Source organism: Acinonyx jubatus, chromosome A3 (genome assembly GCF_027475565.1).
Source record: "Acinonyx jubatus isolate Ajub_Pintada_27869175 chromosome A3, VMU_Ajub_asm_v1.0, whole genome shotgun sequence".
In the NCBI taxonomy this organism is placed as follows: domain Eukaryota; kingdom Metazoa; phylum Chordata; class Mammalia; order Carnivora; family Felidae; genus Acinonyx; species Acinonyx jubatus.
Window position 1 is genome coordinate 49,234,534 of NC_069388.1, and position 23,235 is coordinate 49,257,768.

Consider the following 23,235-nt stretch of genomic DNA (forward strand, 5'->3'; position numbering starts at 1 on the left):
CCTGGGTGGCTCAGTCGGTGGAGTGCCGATTTCAGCTCAGGTCATGATCTCATGGTTTGTGAGTTCGAGCCCTGCATTGGGCTCTGTGCTGACAGCTTGGAGCCTGGAGCCTGCTTCGGATCCTGTGTGTGTGTGTCTCTCTCTCTCTTTGCTCCTCCCCCACTCATGCTCTCTCTCTTAAAAATAAAAAAACATTAAAAAAATTGTTTTAAATAAAAAAAACAGTGGGGAAGATGGCAGAGCAGCATGGAAATTCTCTGCTTCTTTCGTCCCTGAAATGCAGCTAGATCAGCACCAAACCATTTTGCACACCTAGAGAAATTGATCTGAGGACTAATGCAACAATCTGCATAACTTGAGCCACAGAACTCGGCAAGTACACGGCACAGAGAGATGAACTGGGGGAGAGAGAAGCCACGGAGGGTGGGGAGCTGTTTTTGCCGAGGGCAGAGACAGGGAAGAGTACAGGAAGAGCACTCCCCGCAAAAGCAGCTGGCGACTAGGAGAAAGAGTGGGAACACCTGCAAGGAACTGAAGAAAGGGAAAAGGAGAAAGGAGAGGGTTTATACAGAGCTCTGCAGCTCGATACCTGGATACCTGGCGGTGCTCTGATGGGAAGGGCAAATCTCCAGGAGCAGTGAGGTCCGAAGGGTCCTAGGGCCACACGGAGGGGAAGTAGTTCCCCTGCAGGGAGGACATTTGGTAGAGGCTGTGTGGCCTCCCCACAAGCAAAGGGCCCAGCGGACCCCAGATTACAGCCATGTTTGCTGGTGTTGAAACTAAGATGCCGTAGCAGGATTCTCCCACAGAGTCGTGCCACTGAGGCTTTTTGATTTCCAGGAAGCAACTTTATTCGTGCCAGCACCGCTCAGTTGGTTTTGTACCCAAAGAACTGAGCACTGAACCTCACATGGCATAGTTTTTTATACATTTTCTATTTGTCTCCCATATATGGTAACACAGATAAACATGCAGTCTGATTAGTCTCCGTTTACAAAGTCAAGAGGGATGTCACGGAGGCACATAGCCAGGTTACCTTGAAGTTTTCTCTCCTTTTTCTCCCCTCTCCTTAGGGAGGAGACCCTACCACAACACTAGGGTGCCATGAAGCCTGGTGCCAGATGTGTGTTGTGATTTACTATAGTCCCTAAACTGCTGCTACACAATTACACAAAAATTCTCTGGGGCTGGCTAGCACCTGGCAGCAGTCTCAGGGCCTCTGCAGAGGCGCGGTTGCATGAGCACGCTCAGAGAACAGGCCAGCATCTGGCCATTGCTCGAGGCCCTCCCCCAGGGGGCCAGAGTGGGTTCAAGCTGCAGGGTGCTCAGAAGTAAGGGGTTTGGAAACACAGCCCCACGTGAGATGAAATTCGGGAGGTGTTAGGATGTCCTTGGAACCACAGTAGAGGGGACGGCCATCTTGCCAGTGCAAACCAATGAAAAGCCCCTAGTAGCGTGCCAGAATGAATTGAAGGTCAACCAATCACTGAGACACAGCACGACCTGACACGAAAAAGGCCCACCCGGACCTAAACCCGGAACTGCTGCAGCTTAAAAACCCCACCCCACCACACCTGGGTGCAACTTCCCTGACCTCTCTCTCTCTCTCTCTCCGAGTCACGGAACCTCACCCGAGACCTTAGTTCCCAAATAAAGCCTTTGCTAAAATTTTTTAGCCTCTGACTCCTATCTTTACCCTGCCTTACGCCTGACCCTAACAGGAGGGAAGTGACATTTGGCAGGCTGATGGCTTGGTCACCGACAGCGTAGAAGGAAGGAGTAGAAAGAAGCTGAAGACAAAGGAGGGGTGCTTAATTGCCAATTGGCAAGAGCACAGAGTTCTGATGCTAGAGACTGGGAGGCTGGATGATGCCATTTTCACCTCTCCCACACATGGCATACATGCATACGCAGGCCACACTGATCCACCACAGTAAGCTAAGCAGCACCACCTACAGGAGAACAGTGCCATTACACAAAATCCCATCAAACTGCATCAATCAAGCCCTAGAGAATGACCACACGTCTCTCTTCTTGCTTAGTGTACAGACTTATAAAGTGCTTCACAGTTTGACTTCTAGGGGAAAGTCTTTCATTCTGTTCGATGGTTCATCTATTCATTTTTTTTTCTTTTCTTATTCTTGGACACAGAAAGAGGAAAAAATTATTTTTATTTTCTGTTTTTATAAAGAAAGATTTTTAATTTTTTCTTCTACTATATTTATTATTTTTTGTAAAAATTTTTAGTCTATTTTACTTTCTTCATTCCATCTTATTCCATTTTATTGTAGACATTTTAAAAATATTTTAAAACTTTTTCTTTTTTAACTTTTCCTTTTCTTATTCTTTCTTGTCTAGCCTATCAAGCCTCTTTCAAAAACCAGACAAAAACACACCTAGGATCTAGCTTCCTTTATTTGATTTTTTGTGTTTTTAATTTTTTAAATTTAATTATTTATTTTATTAATTCTTTTCCTTCCTGCAAAATGGCAAAAAAAAAAAAAAAAAAAAAAAAGGAATTCACTTCAAAAGAAAGATCAGGAGGAAATGACAGCCAGGAACGTAACACAGATATAAACAAGATGTCTGAACCAGAATTTAAAATAACAAGAATACTAGATGTGGCTGAAAAAACCATAGAATCCCTTTCTGCAGAGACAAAAGAAGTAAAATCTAGTCAGGATGAAATTAAAAATGCAACAACTGAGACACAATCATTAATGGATGCCACAGAGGCAAGGATGGATGAACCAGAGCACCAAATCAGCCATATAAAAGACAAACTTATGGACAATAAATAATGAAGCAGAAAAAAAAAGAGGGAAACTAAGGCAAAAGAGCATGATATAAGAATTAGAGAACTCAGTGACTAAAAAGGAATAACATCCAAATCATAGGAGTCCCAGAAGATGAAGAGAGAGGAAAAGGGGTAGAAGGTTTGTGTGAGCAAATCATAGCAGAAAAATTTCCTAACCTGGGGAAAGATGCAGAAATAAAAATCCAGGAAACACAGAGAAGACTGTGTTCAGTCTTCTGAACATGGTCAGCAAAAACTGACCATCACCAAGGCATATCATAGTCAAATTCACAAAACACACAGACAAGGAAAGAATCATGAAAGCAGCAAGGGAAAAAAAGTCCTTAACCTATAAGGGAAGACAGGTTCACAGCAGACCTATTCACAGAAACTTGCTAGAAAGTGGCAGGATATATTCAATGTGCTGAATCAGAAAAATACGCAGTCAAGAATTCTTTATTCAGCAAGACTGTCATTCAAAACAAAAGGAGTGATAAGGAGTTTCCCAGATAAATATAAACTAAAGGAGTTCATAACCACTAAACCAGCCCTGCAAGAAATTTGGGGAGAAAAGATAAAACAAAACAAAAAGATCAAAAGCAACAAAGACTAGAAAGGACCAGAGAACACCATCAGAAACTCTAGCTCTATAGGCAACAGAATGGCAATAGGTTCATATCTTCTAGTACTCATTCTGTCAATGGACTAAACACTCCAATCAAAAGATATAGGGTAACAGAATGGATAAGAAAACAAGATCCATCTATATGCTGTTTACAAGAGAACCACTTTAGACCTAAAGACAACTTTCAGATTGTAAAGAAAGGGGATGGAGAACCATCTATCATGCTTTCTTTCCAAAAGAAAGCCAGAGTAGCCATACTTATATCAGACAATCTAGATTTTAAAAGACTCTAACAAGAGATGAAGAAGGGCACTATGTCATAATTAAGCAGTCTATCCACCAAGAAGATATAACAATTGTAAACATTTATGCCTTCAACGTGGAAGCACCCAAATATATAAATCAATTAATCACAAAGAAACTCATTGATAATAATACCATAATGGTAGGGAACTTCAACACCCCACCTACAGCACTGGACAGATCACCTAAGCAAAAAATCAACAAGGAAACGATGGCTTTGAATGACACACTGGACCAGATGGACTTAACAGATATATTCAGAACATTTCATCCTAAAGTAGAATATACATTTTTCTCCAGTGCACATGGAACGTTCTCCAGAATAGACCATATACCGGGACACAAACAGCCCTAAGTAAGTATAAAAAGATCGAGATCATACAGTGCATATTTTCAGACCACAACGCTATGAAACTCGAAATCAACCACAAGAAAAAATGTGGAAAGACAACAAATACTTGGAGACTAACGAACATCCTACTCAAGAATGAATGGTTAACCAAGAAGTTAAAGAGGAAGTTAAAAAGTATATGGAAGCCAATGAAAATAACACCACAGACCAAAACCTCTGGAATTCAGCAAAGGTGGTCATAAGAGGGAAGTATACAGCAATCTAGGCCTTCCTAAATAAGGAAGAAAGGTCTCATATACACAATCTAACCTTACACCTTACAGACATTGACAGAACAGCAAATAAAACCTAAAGTGAGCAGAAGATGGGAAATAATAAAGATTAGAGCAGAAATCAATGCTATCAAAAACAAAAATAAAAACAACCCAAAAAACAGTAGAACAGATCAATGAAGCCAGGAGCTGGTGCTTTGAAAGAATTAACAAAACTGATAAACCACTAGCCAGGTTGATCAAAAAGAAAAAGAAAAAAACCCAAATAAATAAAATCAAGAATGAAAGAGGAGAGATCACAACCAACACAGCAGAAATAAAAACAATAATAAGAGAATATTATGAGCAACTATATGCCAACAAATTGGGCAATCTGGAAGAAATGGACAAATTCCTAGAAATATATAAACTACCAAAAATGAAACAGGAAGAAATAGAAAATTTGAACAGACCCATAACCAGTAAAAAAATGGAATTAGTAATCAAAAATTTCCCAATAAAAAAGAGTCCAGGGCCAGAAGGCTTTCCAGGGGAATTCTACCAAACATTTAAAGAAGAGTTAACACCTATTTTTTTTAAGCTGTTCATAAAAATAGAAATGGAAGGAAAACTTCCAAACTCATTCTACGAGGCCAGCATTACCTTGATTCTAAAACCAGACAAAGACCCCACTAAAAAGGAGTTCTACAGGACAATTCCCCTGATGAACATGGATGCAAAATATTCTCAATAAGATACTAGCCAACCAGATCCAACAATAGATTAAAAGAAATATTCATCACAATCAAGTGGGATTTATACCTGGGATGCAAGGCTGGTTCAATATCTGCAAATCAATCAATGTGATACATCACAATAAAAGGACAAAAACCACGTGGTCCTCTTAATAGACGTAGAGAAAGCATTAGACAAAATACAGCATCCTTTCTAGATAAAAACCCTCAAGAAAGTAGGGATAGAAGGATAATACCTCAAATTCATAAAAGCCATATACTGCTTATATCATCTTCAACAGGGAAAAACTGAGAGCTTTCCCCCTAAGGTCAGGAAGACGACAGAAATGTCCACTCTCACCACTGTTTTTCAACATAGAATTGGAAGTCTTAGCTTCAGCAATCAGAGAACACAAAGGAATAAGAGGCATCGAAATTGGAAAGGAGAAGTCAAACTTTCACTCTTTGCAGACGACATGATACTCTATATGAAAAACCCAAAAGATTCTACCAAAAAACTGCTAGAACTGATCCATGAATTCAGCAAAGTCGCAGGATATAAAATCAATGCACAGAAACCGGTTGCATTACTATACATAATAATGAAGCAACAGAAAGAGAATTCAAGGAATTGATCCCATTTACAACTGCACCAAAAACCATAAAATACCTAGGAATAAATCTAACCAAAGAGGTGAAAAACTATACACTGAAAACTATAGAAAGCTTACGGAATTGAAGAAGACACACACCAAAAAAGGGGAAAATAGTCCATGTTCCTTGATTGGAAGAACAAATATTGTTAAAATGTTGATACTACCCAAAGCAATCTACCTATTTAATTCAATCCCTATCAAAATAACACCAGTATTTCTCATAGAGCTAGAACAAACAATCCTAAACTTTGTATGGAATTAGAAAAGACCCCAAATAGCCAAAGCAATCCTGAAAAAGAAAACCAAAGCTGGAGGCATGACTATCCCAGACTTCAAGATGTATTACAAAGCTGTAATCATTAATACAGTATGGTATTGGCACAAAAACAGACACTCAGATCAATGGAACAGAATAGAGAACCCAGAAATTGACCCACAAACATATGGCAAACTAATCTTTGACAAAGGAGGAAAGAATATCCAATGGAATAAAGACCGTCTCTTCAGACAGAAAATAGTCTTGCAAAAACTGGACAGCGAAATGTAGAAGAATGAACCTGGACCACTTTCTTACATCATACACAAAAATAACCTCAAAATGGATGAAAGACCTAAATGTAAACAGGAAGCCATCAAAATCCTCGAGGAGAAAGCAGACAAAAAACCTCTTTGACCTTGGCCGCAGCAACTTCTTACTCAACAAGTCTCCAGAGGCAAGGGAACAAAAGCAAAAATGAATTTTTGGGACTTCATCAAAATAAAAGCTTCTGCACAGCAAAGGAAACAATCAGCAAAACTAAAAGACAACCGATGGAATGGGAGAAGATATTTGCAACATATCAGATAAAGGGTTAGTATCCAGAATCTATAAAGACTTACCAAACTCAACACCCCAAAAACAAATAATCCAGTGAAGAAATGGGCAGAAGACATGAATAGACACTTCTCCAAAGAAGACATCCAGATGGTCAACAGACACATGAAAAAATGCTCAACATCATCATCAGGGAAATTCAAATCAAAACCACAATGAGATACCACCTCAAACCAGTCAGAATGGTTAAAATTAACAACTCAGGCAACAACAGATGTTGGTGAGGATGTGGAGAGAGAAGATCTCTTTAAACTCCTGTTGGGAATGCAAACTGGTGCAGCTACTCTGGAAAACAGCATGGAGGTTCCTCAAGAAATTAAAAACAGAACCAGCCTACAACCCATAATTGCACTACTAGGTAAATATCCAAATGATACAGGTGTGCTGTTTAAGGGACACATGCACCCCAATGTTTATTGCGGTGCTATTGACAATAGTCAAAGTATAGAAAGAACCCAAATGCCCATCGATGAATAAATGGATAAAGATGTGGTGTGTGTGTGTGTGTATGTATATATATATATGTATATATATATGTATGTATATATATGGAGTATACACACACACACACACACACACACACACACACACACACACAATGGAGTATTACTCGGCAATGAAAAAGAATGAAATCTTGCCCTTTGCAACAATGTGGATGGAACTAGAGGGTATTATGCTAAGTGAAATTAGTCAGAGAAAGACAAATATCAAATGACCTTACTCATATGTGGAATTTAAGATACAAAACAGATGAACATAAGGGAAGGGAAGCAAAAATAATATAAAAACAGGGAGGGGGACAAAACACAAGAGATTCTTAAATACAGAGAACAGAGGATTGCTGGAGGGGTTGTGGGTGGGGGGATGGCTAAATGCACAATGGGCATTGAGGAAGACACTTGTGGGATGAGCACTGGATGCTATACTTAGGGGATGAATCACTGGATTCTTCTGAAATTATTGCACTATATGCTAACTAACTTGGATGTAAATTAAAAAGTAAAACTAAATTTAAAAAATAAAACAATGGTAATTAATATATGATTTTTCTAAGTATGGTTTTGGAACTTGAGTAATGATCATATGGTTTCTTGTGTTATGAATTACATAAATAGAATTTTGTTCTGGCACTAGGTGGCTCAGTTGGTAGAGTATGTGATTATTGACCTTGGAGGCATGAGTTCAAGCCCCACATTGGGCATATAGATTACTTAAAAAAATGAAATGTAGAATTTTTTTTGTTGAACTACTTTGCATTCCCTGGGCTACATTCTTCTTGGCCATGGTGTGTTCACTACTCAGGTTATCAGCTGAGAGATTTGATTTGCTCTTCATTTGTTGGGGAATTTCCCAACTGTGAGTAATGTTGGTTTACAGTGCTTTGGACGAGGGGAATGTGTACGTGTGCATGTGTCTATATGTGCGTTGTCAGTGGTGTTAATTATCTGTCCCTATGAAACAAGCCACTCAACATATGGTGTCTTTATGCCACAACATTTTATTAGCTCTCATGATTCTGTGGGTTGATGGGGCTCAGCTGGGGCATTCTACAGATCTTACTTGGGTTCTGCACGCATAGTTAAGACATTGGAAGTGGGTGCTGCTATTTTTCTGAGAGGCTAGGCTTGGTACTGAACGAGTCCCACTTCCATCACAGCCCACCAGTCAGCCCAGATGAGTGAAGGCACTGTGAACCCCACAAAGACAGGAGTACAGGGTGGCCACCACAGCCAGATTTGGTGTTAGTGTTCTGGTGTCTCAAATGAGTTGATGCTCATTCCTTTGTCTTTTTTTTTTTTTTCAACGTTTTTATTTATTTTTGGGACAGAGAGAGACAGAGCATGAATGGGGGAGGGGCAGAGAGAGAGGGAGACACAGAATCGGAAACAGGCTCCAGGCTCCGAGCCATCAGCCCAGAGCCTGACGCGGGGCTCGAACTCACGGACCGCGAGATCGTGACCTGGCTGAAGTCGGACGCTTAACCGACTGCGCCACCCAGGCGCCCCTCCTTTGTCTTTTAAAAACAGAATTGTAACCTTAAAAATAGCTTTAATACTTACAGAACAATTTGGGTATGAATCTTTGGGGGAGAAATGTTGACCTTTGATAAATTTTTAAATTTTCTTTAATTTTTGGTCAAAGTGTTGACTTTTTCTTGAGTAAATTTTAGTTAATTGTATTTTTCCAAATCAATTTTAATCTGTATTTTGAAGTATATTGAAATGTTTTACTTTTCTGTACATATGGTCATTCCTAATATTATATATCTGCTTTCCCTTTTTTGTCTTAGTCATACAAGTTTTTAAAAAATGGTATCTATAATGATATGTATTAATTTTTCCAGATGTAGAGGGAGATGCAGATTTCAGATGATGTATTGCTTTAAACAATTTATATTATTTAGGATGGGTTGAATTTATTATTCTATTTTGTGATTTTACAAGAAACACTTAATATATTCACATGGTACAAAACATATGTGTATAGGGGCACCTGGGTGGCTCAGTCAGTTAAGCATCCAACTCTTGATTTCCACTCAGGTCAGCCACACAGTGTCTGATACTGAGCACAAAAGTAGGCATAGACAGTATATAAGTGAATAGGTATGACTATGCCATGCAAACTACAAAAACAGGCCATGAAGCTAACCTACAGTGTGTAGTTTGCCACCATTGTTCTTCTATTCCTTGACTTCTGTGATCTTCATTATTTCCTTTCTTCTGCTCACTTTGGGCTTCTTTGTTCTTCTTTTTCTAGTTATTTAAGGTGGAAGTGGAGGTCATTGATTTGAGACATTTTTAATACAGGAATTTAAGACTATGAATTTTCCACTAAGTAATGCTTTAGCTCCACACCTCAAATTTGCTAAGTTGTGTTTTCATTTCCTTTCAGTTCAAAATATTTTCTAATTTCTCCTGATTTCCATGAACTGAATAGTTCATGAATTATTTAACAGTGTATTATTGTTTCTAAATATTCGAGCATTTCCTAGATATCATTCCGGTCTTCATTCCTAATTTAATTCCATTGTGGTCAGAGAAAGTACTTTGTATGACTTAAATTGTTTTAATTTTTTTGTGACTTGTTTCAAGGTCCACAACATGGTCTATCCTTGTAAATATTCTAGGTGCACTTCTGCTGTTGTTGGAGACTATAAATGTCAATTGTTTGATAGTGTTGTTCATGTCTACTAGATCCAATCTCCTTGTTACTCCAGTCCCAGCCAGAAGTCCACAGTGAATGAAGAACTGTGCCCTTTGATGAGTTTTGACAAATGTATACAACCATGTAACTCAAACTATATTGAAACTATTTTAACAACTAGTAGAACTAGTTCCCATTCATTGCTCTTCTTTTTAAAATTTTCCATATTATTTTATTTGCTTATCTAGCTGTACATGTAAACTTTAGAACTGTCCAACTCTGGACAAGGGGTTGATTGGAGAAAGGAACACCCACTTGTGTTTTTATTGGAGCTATATTACATTAATCAGTTAATTTAGAAGAACCAACTTTATGTTGTTGAGTCTCCCTATCCAAGAACTGATCTTTCCATCTGTTCTGGTCTTTTTAAGTAGGCTCCATGCACAATGTGGAGCCTGAACTCACAATCCCCAGATCAAGAGTCATATGCTCTGCCAACTGAGCCAGCCAGGCAGGCACCTCTATGCCAGTCTTTTGTGTATTTCCATAGTGCTTTCAGACAGACAGAAGGAGACAGGGCACAGCAGCTTGAGGGTAGTGGCTGACTCCAGGAAGGAGAAGGAGGTTGACAGCAACAGAACAGGGGCTGCACCTCTATCTACATGTAGCAGAAGGATTTTAATACATCTAGTTGATGGGCACAGGAGTGTTTCTTATAAAACTATTTTTCTATTTAAAATATTTAATAAAAACTTAGAAGTTAAAACAATTTTAATAGAAAAGAGTTTTTGTAAATACAGTGATTCTTCATCATACAGTAGTTTATTCTCATAAACCAAATAACCATAACTTATGTATATTTTGGATATAAAACTAGACTTTTCTTTTTTCTTTACATATAATACAATTTCCAGTGTGATGACATTTCAATGAGGGAAAGATTGCATTTGCAATACCATCATCCCTGAGACCACAGACCTAAAATAAGCGCTCTCCAAACATCTTCCTGTGGTAGAGCAGTCCCTGAAGAGGGGGCTTCCCCTCCATTGTCTTTGATCGCAGGGTTGACAGTCTCAGCAAGGAGTCTTTCTAGAATGTTTGTACAGACACAGCTTGAGAATGCTAATGATCTAAACCCAAAGCAATAACAGTGAAAAGATGAAACTGTCCAGAGCCCTTATTTTTCATTTTACTCTCTGTAGCCAAGGTCAAAAGTACAACATTGAAATTGATTGATTTTACCATTTTTCTTTTAGTCTTACTTCACTGAAAGCTACCCATAATTGTTTCACCAATGAGTAGCAAAACTGAGAATTTTACCGGAGAAATTACCCAGGACTACTAATAAAAATGTAGTCTTTTCCAGCATGTCTATTTCCTGAGCAGCTGGCACAGTAGACATTTTTAAACGCGTGTAAGGTGAACAAGAAATCAGAAATCTATGTCCAAGGGTGCACAACCAATGAACGTTAGGATATTATGACATCATGGTGGCTTAATTTTAAAAGATATTCTTTCAAAATGAATTCCAGGAAAACAAGCAACCTTCACACAGAGAGGGAAGCTGAAGCGATCTTACTGATGAGTCTGTTGAGAGCTCTAACTTTTTCTTCCAGGATGCAGTTTTTCTTCTCAGCATCTCGTAGTTTCTCTTCGGTGACCTGAAGTGCCTTTGTCAGGTGAGCATTTTCCACATAGAGATCCTTGAGCAGCAAATGAGATTTTGTGTTCTTTTCAAACTAGGGAGGAGAGAAAAACCATACTTTACTATTATTCTAGTGCAGAAATGTTGCATGACAGCTTGCCCCTCCCACTCTTTCAAGTGTGTTTGGAACACAGTTCCAGGGTTTTTACATATCTCATACACAAACATTGGGTATAATGACAATTTTTATTAAACCTGGCATGAAAGATGAAATTTAAGTCAACTTTATGAGAGTTGATTTTACCATGAAATGAAGATATAAAAAAGATCAAAACCACCAGCCTTAAATTTTTTTTAACCGTTTATTCATTTTTGAGAGAGACAGAGTGCAAGCAGGGGAGGGGAAGAGGGAAAGGGAGACACAGGATCCGAAGCAGGCTCTAGGCTCTGAACTATCAGCACAGAGCCTGATGCAGGGCTTGAACTCGTGAACTGCAAGATCATGACCTGAACTGACGTTGGATGCTTAACCGACTGAGCCATCCAGCTGTCCTAAAATCACCAGTCTTTAAAAAGGACTACTCAACATAACATAAAACATGTCATTCTGGTTCTTACCAGTGTGCTCTGCAGGGCCACCATGTCTCACAGGACACACTCTGACACTACATCCACCCTGGGAACCCCAAGTGCATGGGCTGGTTACCACACACGATAGCCATGGTGATGGGGACACAAGGCCACTCTAGTTATGAGTCCTTGTTCAAGATACAATGCCAACCGGGGTCCTAGCCTTGGGCTTCAAAAGTCAATACTACATTCATTCATTCAACAAGTACTGCCAGACATACTGCGCAATGATCTTGCTCTCAGGAGCACATATTCTGATGGAAGTGGACATGCCAGAAACAAATACATGGTGTGGAGGCATGACAAGTGCTAAGAGAAAACCCCACATAACCGAACTCAAGTCTGCCTGCCTGATGTACAGCAAACACAATCACTCAGCATGGAGTTATGTGTCAAGGAGAGATAGCCAAAGGAGAAGATGGAGATGGGAGGGCTGGACTCTAACCTGCCTCCCCCAAGGAGAAGAGTCAGGGATGTTTACAGACAAACAAAAAAGATCTTGGTGAAAAGTTACAGCTGCACTTACTAGTCCTATTAACACTCAGGTTACTGGTTTCACCAGAAGGCGACAGATAGCTGAGGGAGTTCCTATTTTGGTTGGGGTGAATAGGGAAAGCTTCTCTGTCCGTTGTCATTTGAACAGAGATCTGAACAAAACAGGGCAAGGAGCACTGAGCCTGTCTGGATGTGAACATTCCAGGCAAAGGGAGGAGCAGGTGCAAAGGTCCAGAGCCTGGCCAGGCTGGGGATGGCTGGAATGGCCAGAGACCTGGGGCTGCGGGGGCATGGCAGTGAGAAGCCCACTGAAAGGAAGTTACAGCTGACACGCTGGCTGGGTGCCACTGAGGGCTGGGGGCAACTAGATCCTGCAGAGCCTTGGAGGCCTCTGTAGGAACTCTGCCTGGTACTCTTAGGGCTATGAGAGGCCTGGAGGGCTCCGAGTAGAAGGGCCAGCACCTCAACCATGTTGGGAAAGCACTGCTGCCACTCCTGCACTGAGAACATAGCCCAGGAGGAAACAAGGACACTGTAGGGCACAGAGGATGAGAGTGGGAGTGAGAAGAGGCTGGGTTCTGCATCCCTTCTGAGGCTGAGCTGGCGGGTTCACTTGCAGACACTGTGGGGGCATCCACCACAACACCAATATTTTGGACTTCAGCCAGTGACATGAGTGAACACACGGGAAGGCAGGTGAGGGTGTCCAGATAACCCTCTGCAGGTACTTTGGTAAAAAGGGGCAGAGGCAGGGCCAGGGCTCCTTTACCTTTGGATTCAGGTGGCAGTGAGGGCCTGGGAGAAGGGAGGGTCTGGGCGTTGTGGCACATGCACAGTCACAGGTGGCTGGTTCACTTGGCTAGAGCATAAGCTAGTTCTGAGGTGAGGTGAGGTGGGGTGGGGTGGGGTGGGTGTAGGGCTGTGGACAGGACCTCACCGCACAGGGGCAGGTGTGCAGGAGCCACAGGATTTAACCAAGACTGAGGATCTGCCAGGCAAGAAGAAGCAAACTGTGGCTTTGTGTAAGAGAACGACCGTAGGGCAAGGGGGGTCGCCAAGTGTCTGTAACACTTGGAGAGTCAGTGGATGGCAGAGAGGGAGCTGCAAAGCCAGGAGCATGGTCAGGGAGGGAGGTGTGACTCCCAATGGGACCTCCCACCTCCCAGGGAACAAGAGGTGGCCTGGACATTTCATCCTGTTTGAGCTCAGTTCAGGAGCCCTCTAAACAGACTTGACTACTATAATGAAAATATTTCTGCAGACTCTCATACTTAATTTCTTCTAGCTCTGAACAGAACTATTCTGGAGTAGCTGGTGTTTGGCTGAGCCTTTTCTCTGTCTCCTGCTTCGTTCTAGCCTTGCCTCCCCCTCCCAGCACCGTCCATGCTGGCTGCCCAGCCACCAGTTCTTACTGATTGACCTTGCTGGCTGAATTCAACTGTGGGCTTTCATCAAGCAGAACAGCTATGGCCTTCTTTTTTTTGGTCTTTGCAGCCTATTGAAGCCCAAATATTTTCTTTTCCCCCAGAGTGATTTATTTAAAAATATAGATCATATCATGCTCTTGCTTAAAATCTTCAGATGGCTTCTAACTGCCATCAGAAATAAAATCCCAGGGCACCTGGGTGGCTTCGTCGGTTAAGCATCCAACTTCAGCTCAGGTCATGATCTCATGGTTCGTGTGTTTCAGCCCTGTGTCAGGCTCTGTGCTGATAGCTCAAAGCCTGGAGCCTACTAAGGATTCTGTGTCTCCCTCTCTCTCTGCCCCTCCCCCACTCATTCTATGTATCTCTCTCTCTCTCTCTCTCTCTCTCTCTCTCTAAGAATAAACATTAAAAAAAAAGTAAAATAAAATCCAAACTCCTAATGTTGAGGGGGTCCTGCCCACCCGCACCCACCCATCAGCTCATAGCAGCTACAGCCACCTCCCTGGCAGTCTGCTGATGTACTCCACTTGGTCCCATCTAAGGACATATACCTGAACTGCTCCTCTGCTTGGATGCCCCTCCTGCTTGGGGTCTAGCATGTCCCCTAGCACACAGGGAAACACATGGGTGCCCTTTTATGACACTCCCATTGACTGGAGGTGCTACAGGCATTCAGCCCAACACTGCATAGGACAGTCCCACCACATGAGCACCTCTCTTCCAAAAAGCCAACCTGGCCTCCACTGGGGGGGGAAAGGGGGGTTCAGAACCAGACTTCCATGGCTGTCATTGGTGTCTGCTCCCATGCCATCTCTTCAGAGTGGTCCCCAACCATCCCCACCACGTGCCATCCATCTCTTCTTGAGAGTGAGCATTTCTCATCACCTGAGGTCATATATCTTGTTATTGTCTCCACTGCCAGAACGTAAGGCCCAGGAGGGCCCATCTTAGAGTCTTCCTAGAACAATGAATGCCATGATACATGACAGGTGCTCAGTAAGTATCTGCCCAGTGACTGAATAAATGAATAAATGAACATCCTTTCTGAGATTATGTGAACACCTCTCAAATGTACCTTAAAACAATTCCCAAAACAAACACAATATACAAATACAGTGTAAGGAATATATTTTAAAAAATCAATTTTTCTATTGATTGATTTTAGCTGTTAATCTTCTGAAAAAAATTTGTACATTCAGTTTCTCAAAGTTTAGATGGAGCCCTAGGTTCAGTGGTTCCAAATGAACACGGGGGCTCTCTGTGTTCTGTGAGGACAGTCTCTCCCTGAATTAGCTACTTGAACACCCATGGAAGGAGAAAGTTCAGAAAGTGCATGTGGCAATGACAGATATCCATCACTGACCTGCTCTTTCAGCTCAGCTACTTTCTCTTGGAGGAGCATGTCCACGTTCTTCAGAGCCCTTCCCACCTCTTCCACCCGCTCCTCAGTGTCTTTCAGCTCCTTTTCATGTTCTTCCTGTCACAAAAGGTTACAGACCAATAATTTACATTTCTAAAAGAATCATCTCAGGCTTATTTACTTCAGAGTGGAAATTAGCTAAAATGTACATATCTGAGAGCAAAGGGAGAGCCTTTCATCTGCACAGAGTAACAGACACACAATGTTCTGCCACAGGTCACAAAGCTGACACTGCTCTTTGTAGTTCAAGAATTAGCAGACTGTTTTCCTGGGCATTTAATCATAAATTACTCCAAAGTGAGTTTCCCCAAATGTGTTACTGAGTATTTTTAAAGGATTTCTGATTACATTTCTTTGTTTTATCAATATTCTATCATGGGTGAACTTATTTCCTGCTTAACATTTTTGCACAATGCGGATAGGTTATTCTTCATTAGGATTTATGCTTCACAAACATCAAATCTTACCAACCTTTTGAGTCTTGCTCCAATTTCTTCCTCATGGAAGCACCCTCTTGTCCTCAGGCTCCTATCTCCACACCCTCCCACCCCGACATTTCCCAATGAACTACACTGTGGCATTTGAGGATGTAGGTGTTTTCTCAGCCTTTTATTTTTTTTTTATTATTTTTTAATGTTTATTTATTTTTCAGAGAGAGAGACAGAATGTGAATGGGTGAAGGACAGAGGGTGAGGGAGAAAGAGGATTTGAAGCAGGCTCCAGGCTGAGCTGTCAGCACAGAGCCTGATGCAGGGCTCAAACTCACAAACCATGAGATCATGACCTGAGCTGAAGTCAGACGCTTAACTGACGGAGCCACCCAGGTGCCCCCCCCGCCCCAGCCTTTTAAATTAAACACTTAAGTAGGGTACACACATGCCAAACTATTCAAGCATTTTAAAAGTGCCAATTCTGATGCCTCACACTGATGCTTTTAGTGGGAACCACTGGCACCCAACTTTTACAGATGAGGAAGCTGAAGCAGAGAAGTTAAGTAACTGGCCAAAGTCACTCAGCTAGGAGATGGTGAAGCCTGGATCCCAATCTCTGCAGTCCATGCCCTGAGCCACAGTATCCTGCTCTTTAAGGCAACAACTCTGTTTCTATGTCTCTAGATGCCTAATGCAGTGCCTGATGCACAGCCAGGGTCCCCAAGTGTGTGCCACCACCTCACTGGCCTTTTGTCCCACCATCTTCCTCTTGCTTCCCTCTCATCCTTGCTATCCTTAAATAAGGCCATTACCACCTCAGGGCCTTTGCATATACTGCTCCTGCTACTTGTAGCACTCTCTCCAGATTAAGTGAATGGCTTGTTCTCTCAACTCCAGCACATCTTGGCTCAAGTAACACGTTGGTGAGGCCTTCTCTGGCCACCATCCCGCTCCAGAGCACTCATCAACTCATCACCATCTGACATGCTATCCTCATGACTCATGTTTTCATTTGTCTCCCCACCACACCAGAATATAGGCTCCAGGAGGGCACAGGCTTTTGCCATGTGTGTCTGTTTCTGTATCTCCCCTACCTAGATCAGTGTGCACCCAAATAAATAACTTCTGCAGTCTTTGTGTGCCTGTGGGTAGATTTTTTTCAGTCTGCAAAATGGTTTCAGATTCTTTTTAAATTAGATGCATCATTTGGAAACTGGGAATGTTTCTGTAAAAATCTAGTTTCTGGCTTTCCTTTGAAATCAGGAGAATTGGCACACAGGGCCTGTGATTCCACAGGACTACATGGGTGGGACTGCCACCCACAGCTTCCCTCATGGCCTCTGTATCACCACATTTCTGGCCCTGTAAGCAGTTTTGAGTGTGTGGTCCCTAACATTTAGCCATGTGGCCTACCACAGACATGTGCAGCCCCCAAAGACAACCTGTCTGGGTGGACCTGTTGCCCCCATGTTGAAGAGGCCTTTTGGGTCAGCTGGCTTATCACTCTGAGGGGGTGGGAGATGCCTTCTCCAAGAGGTTTGCCACCCCTCCCTGATCCATCTTTGGCCCCTGTTAGAATCCCACATTGTTCACAGTGAAAATCAGGGGCCTGCAGCTGTGGTATAACCAGACTTCTACGAATTGGGATGGCAGTTTTTGGCTGAGTGATCAGTGATCCAATCTCGCCACCCCTGGCACCATCAGCTGGGCCTCAGGGCCCTTGTCTCCACTCACCCACTGTGTTTCCAGCCGCCTCCCCTTCTCCTTCTGGAGAATGCACTCATCACGGAGCTGCTGAGTGGCCTGCCGCTCCTCTTCCAGTAGCTGCTGCAGCTTGGTCATGTGGTCCTGAGGCACCAGCCACTGCATCTGCTCCTGCAGCTGGTGGACCTCCTCCGAGTGCTGGGACTGTGCCAGCCTTAGCCTCAGGTTGGCTCCATGCAGCTGCACCGGGGAGAAGGCCATGATAGTGCTGGTGTGATTGCTGAGAGCTATGGGGTCATTACTAGACATGCAAAACTCCATGCTTACAGATACCCTACAAATGGAAGGGCACACAAGGCATCCTTATTCCTTGGTCCATGCATCTGCAGCTACATGTAAGGTTCATAAAGAACCTATTCATTTGTATTCTGACAGCCAAACTCTGGTTTAGCCAGAGTTTCTACACAGAGAGAGTCAAGAAGACTCAGGTCTGTAGCCTCAAAGTGGTGACACTGAGGTTTCCTGCTGCACCCATGGGAGAATCATGCCATACTCTGTCCAGTTTACACATTTCAGCAAACTTCATGGAGTCTGTTTAACAATTATAATCCATGCAGGCCTTGCATGGTGATTTTCCTTTAGGCAGAGAGCTCATACTCCTTAGGCAGCTGAGACCAGGGCCACAGAGAGCAATGGAGCATATGATGAAGGCCAAAGGGACCCTGGCAGCAGGTGCAGAACTACCCCAGCCCCTGGCTCCCCAACCACAGTGGATGGCAAGATTTCACTGGAGTTGTGGGTAACTTGGCCAATCCTTTTATTAAACACCACTTAAATCACTTTGATTCTAGAGGCTTCACCAAGAATATACAGAATTTCCTTGGCACACTACAAGAACTTGGTATGTCAGCCCTCACACACCTCTGAGGCCCCAGAGATGGGAGAGGGAGGTACCTCCATCAAGAGTCACACTTAGGATAGGTCTGAGGTGACCATGTGATTAGAGACAGGGAGGATGCCAGCTATCGCTACTCAAGGGCAACAATGAGGCTTTACACCTCAGGTCGTTGTATCCCCATGCATCTCTGAGGGGCTGTCTTAGGGGGCCATGTCATTACCATCATGTGTGGCTGTTCTTAGGACAGGAGTCATCCCAGAGAAACACACCTGCACACAGTTTCCAGGACAGCTACTATGCTCTTTTGGAGGAGTGAAATATAATGACTTCTAAAATCAGATGACCAAAATATATTTTTCAGAGATATCTGGTCTTCATCCACAGATTCTAAAAATGCTTCAGAGCCACAGACGTGAAATAGATGTCTCATTATTAATGAAGGTGATTTCTGAAGTGCACCCAAGGGGAGGGGCTGGCTGCCAGGAGGGTCAACCACGTGATCAAGGATTGGAATTTTCAGTCCTATCCCCCAACCTCCCAGGAGGGGAGAGGGGCTGAAGGTTGAGTCAGCCAGTGGCCAATGACTTAGTCATGACTATATAATGAAACCTCCATAAAAACCCAAGAGCCAGCTGTTTGGTCCCTGTTTTGGAGAGCTTCTATGCTTGAGGAGGAACACTTCCACGCACCCCCAGGCTGGGGCTCAAGCTCCCTGAGGACAGATATTTGGGACCTCACCCTATGTATCTCTTCCTCTGGCTATTGATTTGTTTCCTTTAACATATCCTTTAATGAACTGCTAAATGTTAAGTGTTTCCCTGAGTTCTGTGAGCCACTCTAGCAAATTAGTCAAACCTCAGGAGGAGGAGGTTGAAACATCCAATCTGTAGCTGGCTGGTCAGAAACACAGCTAATAGCCTGGGGGGTATGACTGGCTTCTGAGATGGGGGTAGGGAGTAGTGTTGTAGGACTACACCCTTAACCCTTAACCTGTGGGGTCTGATGCTGTCTCCAGGCAGATAGTATAAGAATGGAGTTGAATTCTCAGACACCCTGTTGGTATCTGATAATTGCACGCTGGAACTGGGTCTGGGAACCTTAGAAAGAGGGACAGAGAAGGGAGAGAGGAGAACCAGTTCTAAAACACACCCCCCACAAATGTAGCCCCCTCCCGACTTTCATGCTTCAGTCATCCTGCAGACACCCCAGATGGAAGTTGAGTCCCAGCCCAGGCCCTTGTGACTCCATGTCAGAATGCCCACCCACTCCAAAGCTGTTCCTGCTCTCTGACAGCACTCCCCAACACCCTTATGCCCTCTTCCTTAGAACACACTGTTCCCATGCCCCTTGCTGCTAACTGCTACAGCTATCTCTCTGCTCTGAACACAGATGCCTGGTGCAAGCTCCTGGGAGGAGGCCACTGTGTGGCCCAGTGTGAGTTCTGTGTCTGTGGCCCTACCCTGTGGCTCTCTGAGCAAGGCAAACAGCCCATAACACCGTCTCAGCTGAATTCCTCCCAAGCCCTCCTCATCTCCCTCCCTGCAGAACTGAGACTGGCTAGAGTCTGGGCCAACTCTGGAGACCCCTGCCCAACTATCACTTGACAAGGGAAAGATGTCCCCAGAGACCACTGGGGCAGCCCATGCCAGGAAAAGAGGGCCATTGTGTTCTGGGATCAGGGGCATGGCAGTGAGCCACCTCAGCCATCGGCTACTCCCACCTGAGCTCACAGGCTGCTGTTCCTGCCCCCTGAGGGATGGGAGCTGTACTCTCCTTGCATTGAGAGGTGAGGACTGTGTCCTCCCCTGATGGACAGGTGGGTTCTGTGCCTTCCCTTTGAATCCAAGCTGGACCAACAAAATGTCAGGGGAGTGATGTTCTGGAATGCCCTGACACAGTCTTAAGAAGCCTGGCAGCTTCTATCTGCTCCTCTAAGGGTGCTTGGTCACCTATCCTCTCAGAACTTCACTGCTATGCTCAGACAGCCTCATGCCACCAAGAGGCCAGGTGTGGGTGCTCCAGCTGAGAGCACCAGTGGGCCCCCAGCCACCAGCCAACACCACATGCCAGCCCTGTGACCTGAAGTCTCTCAAACATCTGATCCAGCTGTGCCTTCAGATGATGCTAGCCCTAACCTCATTTGATTGCAATGGCCCCCTGAGATCTCAAGTGAAAACAGCCCAGCTGCGCCGGCGAGCCCACAGACCATGAAGGATAATGATGAACAGTGCTAGAAGCTACCAAGTTTGAGGGTGGTTTGATGTACTGCAACACAGAACCAAGATGGTCATTCCCAAGGGCATGTGATGCTTACAGCATTGTGCTCCCGTGCACCACACCTTCTGAGCTGTGCAAAGTCCCTCTGCCAGGACCTCTCATGGCCCCACCCAAGCTGCCCCCCTGCTCATACCTGTCCAACCTGCTCTCTTTGACCTCCAGGGCGCTCCTCCTTAAAATCACCCACAACTGTACCAGTGACAACACTGGCTCCTCCCAAGTGGTCCCGCGCCCACTCTACCATGGCTCCTCTAGAAGATCCTTAAGTACCCACAGGCTCCTCTTATTTCCCTCATGTGAACTCCCATCAATGTGGTTTTGGGGGTTCCTCTTCTAAATAACAAGGGGGAACCATCTCACATCACAGGAGAACTGCTTAAGTAAGGTCCCTTCTGCCCATGACAATGGCTGAATGCTGATTCCTGGACTCAAAGGGCTCAAGCTGGTCAAGGCAATTTCTCAAGGTTCCTTTCAGACTTAAAAACAGAGAAGGGAACCCCCAAATACTCAGAGGCACCTCTGCGAGAGCGCTTGTTTGCAGCGGGATGGCTGAAAGCCCACATGAGCCCCCAATAGCACGTCATAAAGCCCTGGGTATGTAGGGGGACCCCACAGCCAAGTCCAGCTGTGGCATCTGGGGCCAGTCAGGGAGTCTGTGAAGTTGCTCAGAGGAGGGAGGCATGCCAGTGCCACACTCAAGTGAGGGCCCTGGGCCACAGGCCAGTGAATTAGAAACCTCTTCCACACTGCTTGGGAGGCTTCTCCCATGACCCCTCTTTTCTATCTACAGCCCCCAGCCCTCTAAGCGCAACGCACATCTGAGTCCACATTAGGCCATCACACACCTGCCATTCTCTCATCCTGCTCCCCCAGGAAGAACCAGCTCCCCCTCTCTCATGTCTCTGCACACCATGCTGTCAGGGCATCCTGACATCCCTGCTTGGCCTGTCCTGCTCTCATCTGCTTGTCCCAAACTGCAAGCTCTCCACTTTCCTACCTCTGTACCTTTAGAGCCTGGTGCACTAGTAAATGCTGGAGCAGGAGACAAAGTGGGAGGCAGGAGCTCGACACCCACATGTGTATGCAATTTCAGGGCTTCTGTGCACACATAAGCCTGTGTGAGGGCAAGACGGGCACACTGAGCTTGCTAACCCAAGGGACTACTCCACCTCATGTCCTTGGATCTGACGACACTCCCCCCTCCTCAGAGGCTACCCACAGCTCTCCTTTGTTCTTCTGTTCTGCAGATGGTGCAGCCAAAAGCACTGCTTGTCAGCCTCCTTCCCTTGTGCATAAACAGAAGCTCTGCCCATGGACTGCTCAGGGTCAACCAATCCTGGACTAGGCTCAACTTCAGTCTCAGGCCTGGTAAGTGCCCACCAGCTGTGTAACCTCAGGGCAGCCCAATAACCTCTCTGGCCAGACCAGTCCTGACAAGGCTCTGTCAGTGCTAAACTGTGTTGACTTTCCTCCCAGCTGAGACCCAGCCATTGGCCATCATGCACACCCACCTGATTTTGACTTTCTTCAAGGGTCTCTCTCAGCTGTGACTGTGACAGTCTCAGGCTCTGACATTCCTGATTCATGTGTTCAAGTTCAAGTTCAAGTTTTTGGATTAGCTCACTCTGTTTAAAAAAAATAATTTCACAAGTACAAGAATATCTCAGCAGTCTGATGCATATTTATTTATTTCTTTTAAGTTTATTTATTTTGAGAGAGAGAGTGTGTGAGCAAGCAGGAAGTGGGGGAGGGAGACGGGGGAGGGAGGGAGGTGAAGAGAGAGAGAGAGAGAGAGAGAGAGAGAGAGAGAGAGAGAGAGAGATTGAGAGAGAGAATATCCCAAGCAGGTCCCGTGCTATCAGCATGGGAACCCAACGGGGGCTCCATCTCATGAACTATGAGATCATGACCTGAGCCAAAATCCAGAGTCAGACACTTAACTAACTGAGCCACCCAGGCACGCCATCAGTCTGATACATGTTTAATGCAGAAACTTCAGAAATTTATAGAAAAGCAAAAATGACAAAATTTAAACCACCATGATCCCAACATTGTGCTGTGATCTCAGCCCTTCTTCCACACATGTGTTTCTATCAATAACACTGGTACAGCATTATATGCTGTGCTTTCCTCATTATATCTTGAGCATTTCCCCATAACATTAAATATTATTGGAAAACATGATTTTTAATGACTGTACCATAATTTACTGACTCACTCAGTATTATTGATGATTCAAGCTGATTCCAATTCTGTTTTGCTATTATAAATACCACAGCAATGAAAACACTTCCAGCTAAGTCTGCCCACGATGCTCAGATAAAATTCCCATAAGTAGAATTATAAAGTCAGAGCATACTGACATTCTTGAGGCACTTGACACATATTTTGCCCAAATGTCCTCCAAAGAGGTCTACCAATTTATTCTCTTAGCATCAGGATTTAATCCCTTTCTGCTACTTTTTTTTAGATATTGAGAATTTGCAAGGCTGCTGAAGCCTACAAATTTTCCAGAGCACATACTTGTTAAGTTCCCCTCTTTACCTGAGGGGTGAGCCTACCTCCAGGCATT

The 23,235-nt window shown here is 43.9% G+C and overlaps 1 protein-coding gene across 1 annotated transcript in view; it reads right to left on the reverse strand.

The window, feature by feature from the left end:
- Positions 1 to 10,489: 10,489 nt before the first annotated feature.
- The window catches only part of NINL (ninein like), a 172,583-nt gene continuing 159,837 nt past the window's right edge, over positions 10,490 to 23,235 (reverse strand). The window contains 4 exon segments of the mRNA XM_053200333.1: positions 10,490 to 11,475; positions 15,297 to 15,410; positions 17,519 to 17,728; positions 22,175 to 22,288. Coding sequence (XP_053056308.1) covers positions 11,284 to 11,475; positions 15,297 to 15,410; positions 17,519 to 17,728; positions 22,175 to 22,288 — 630 coding nt within the window. The 3' untranslated portion in view covers positions 10,490 to 11,283.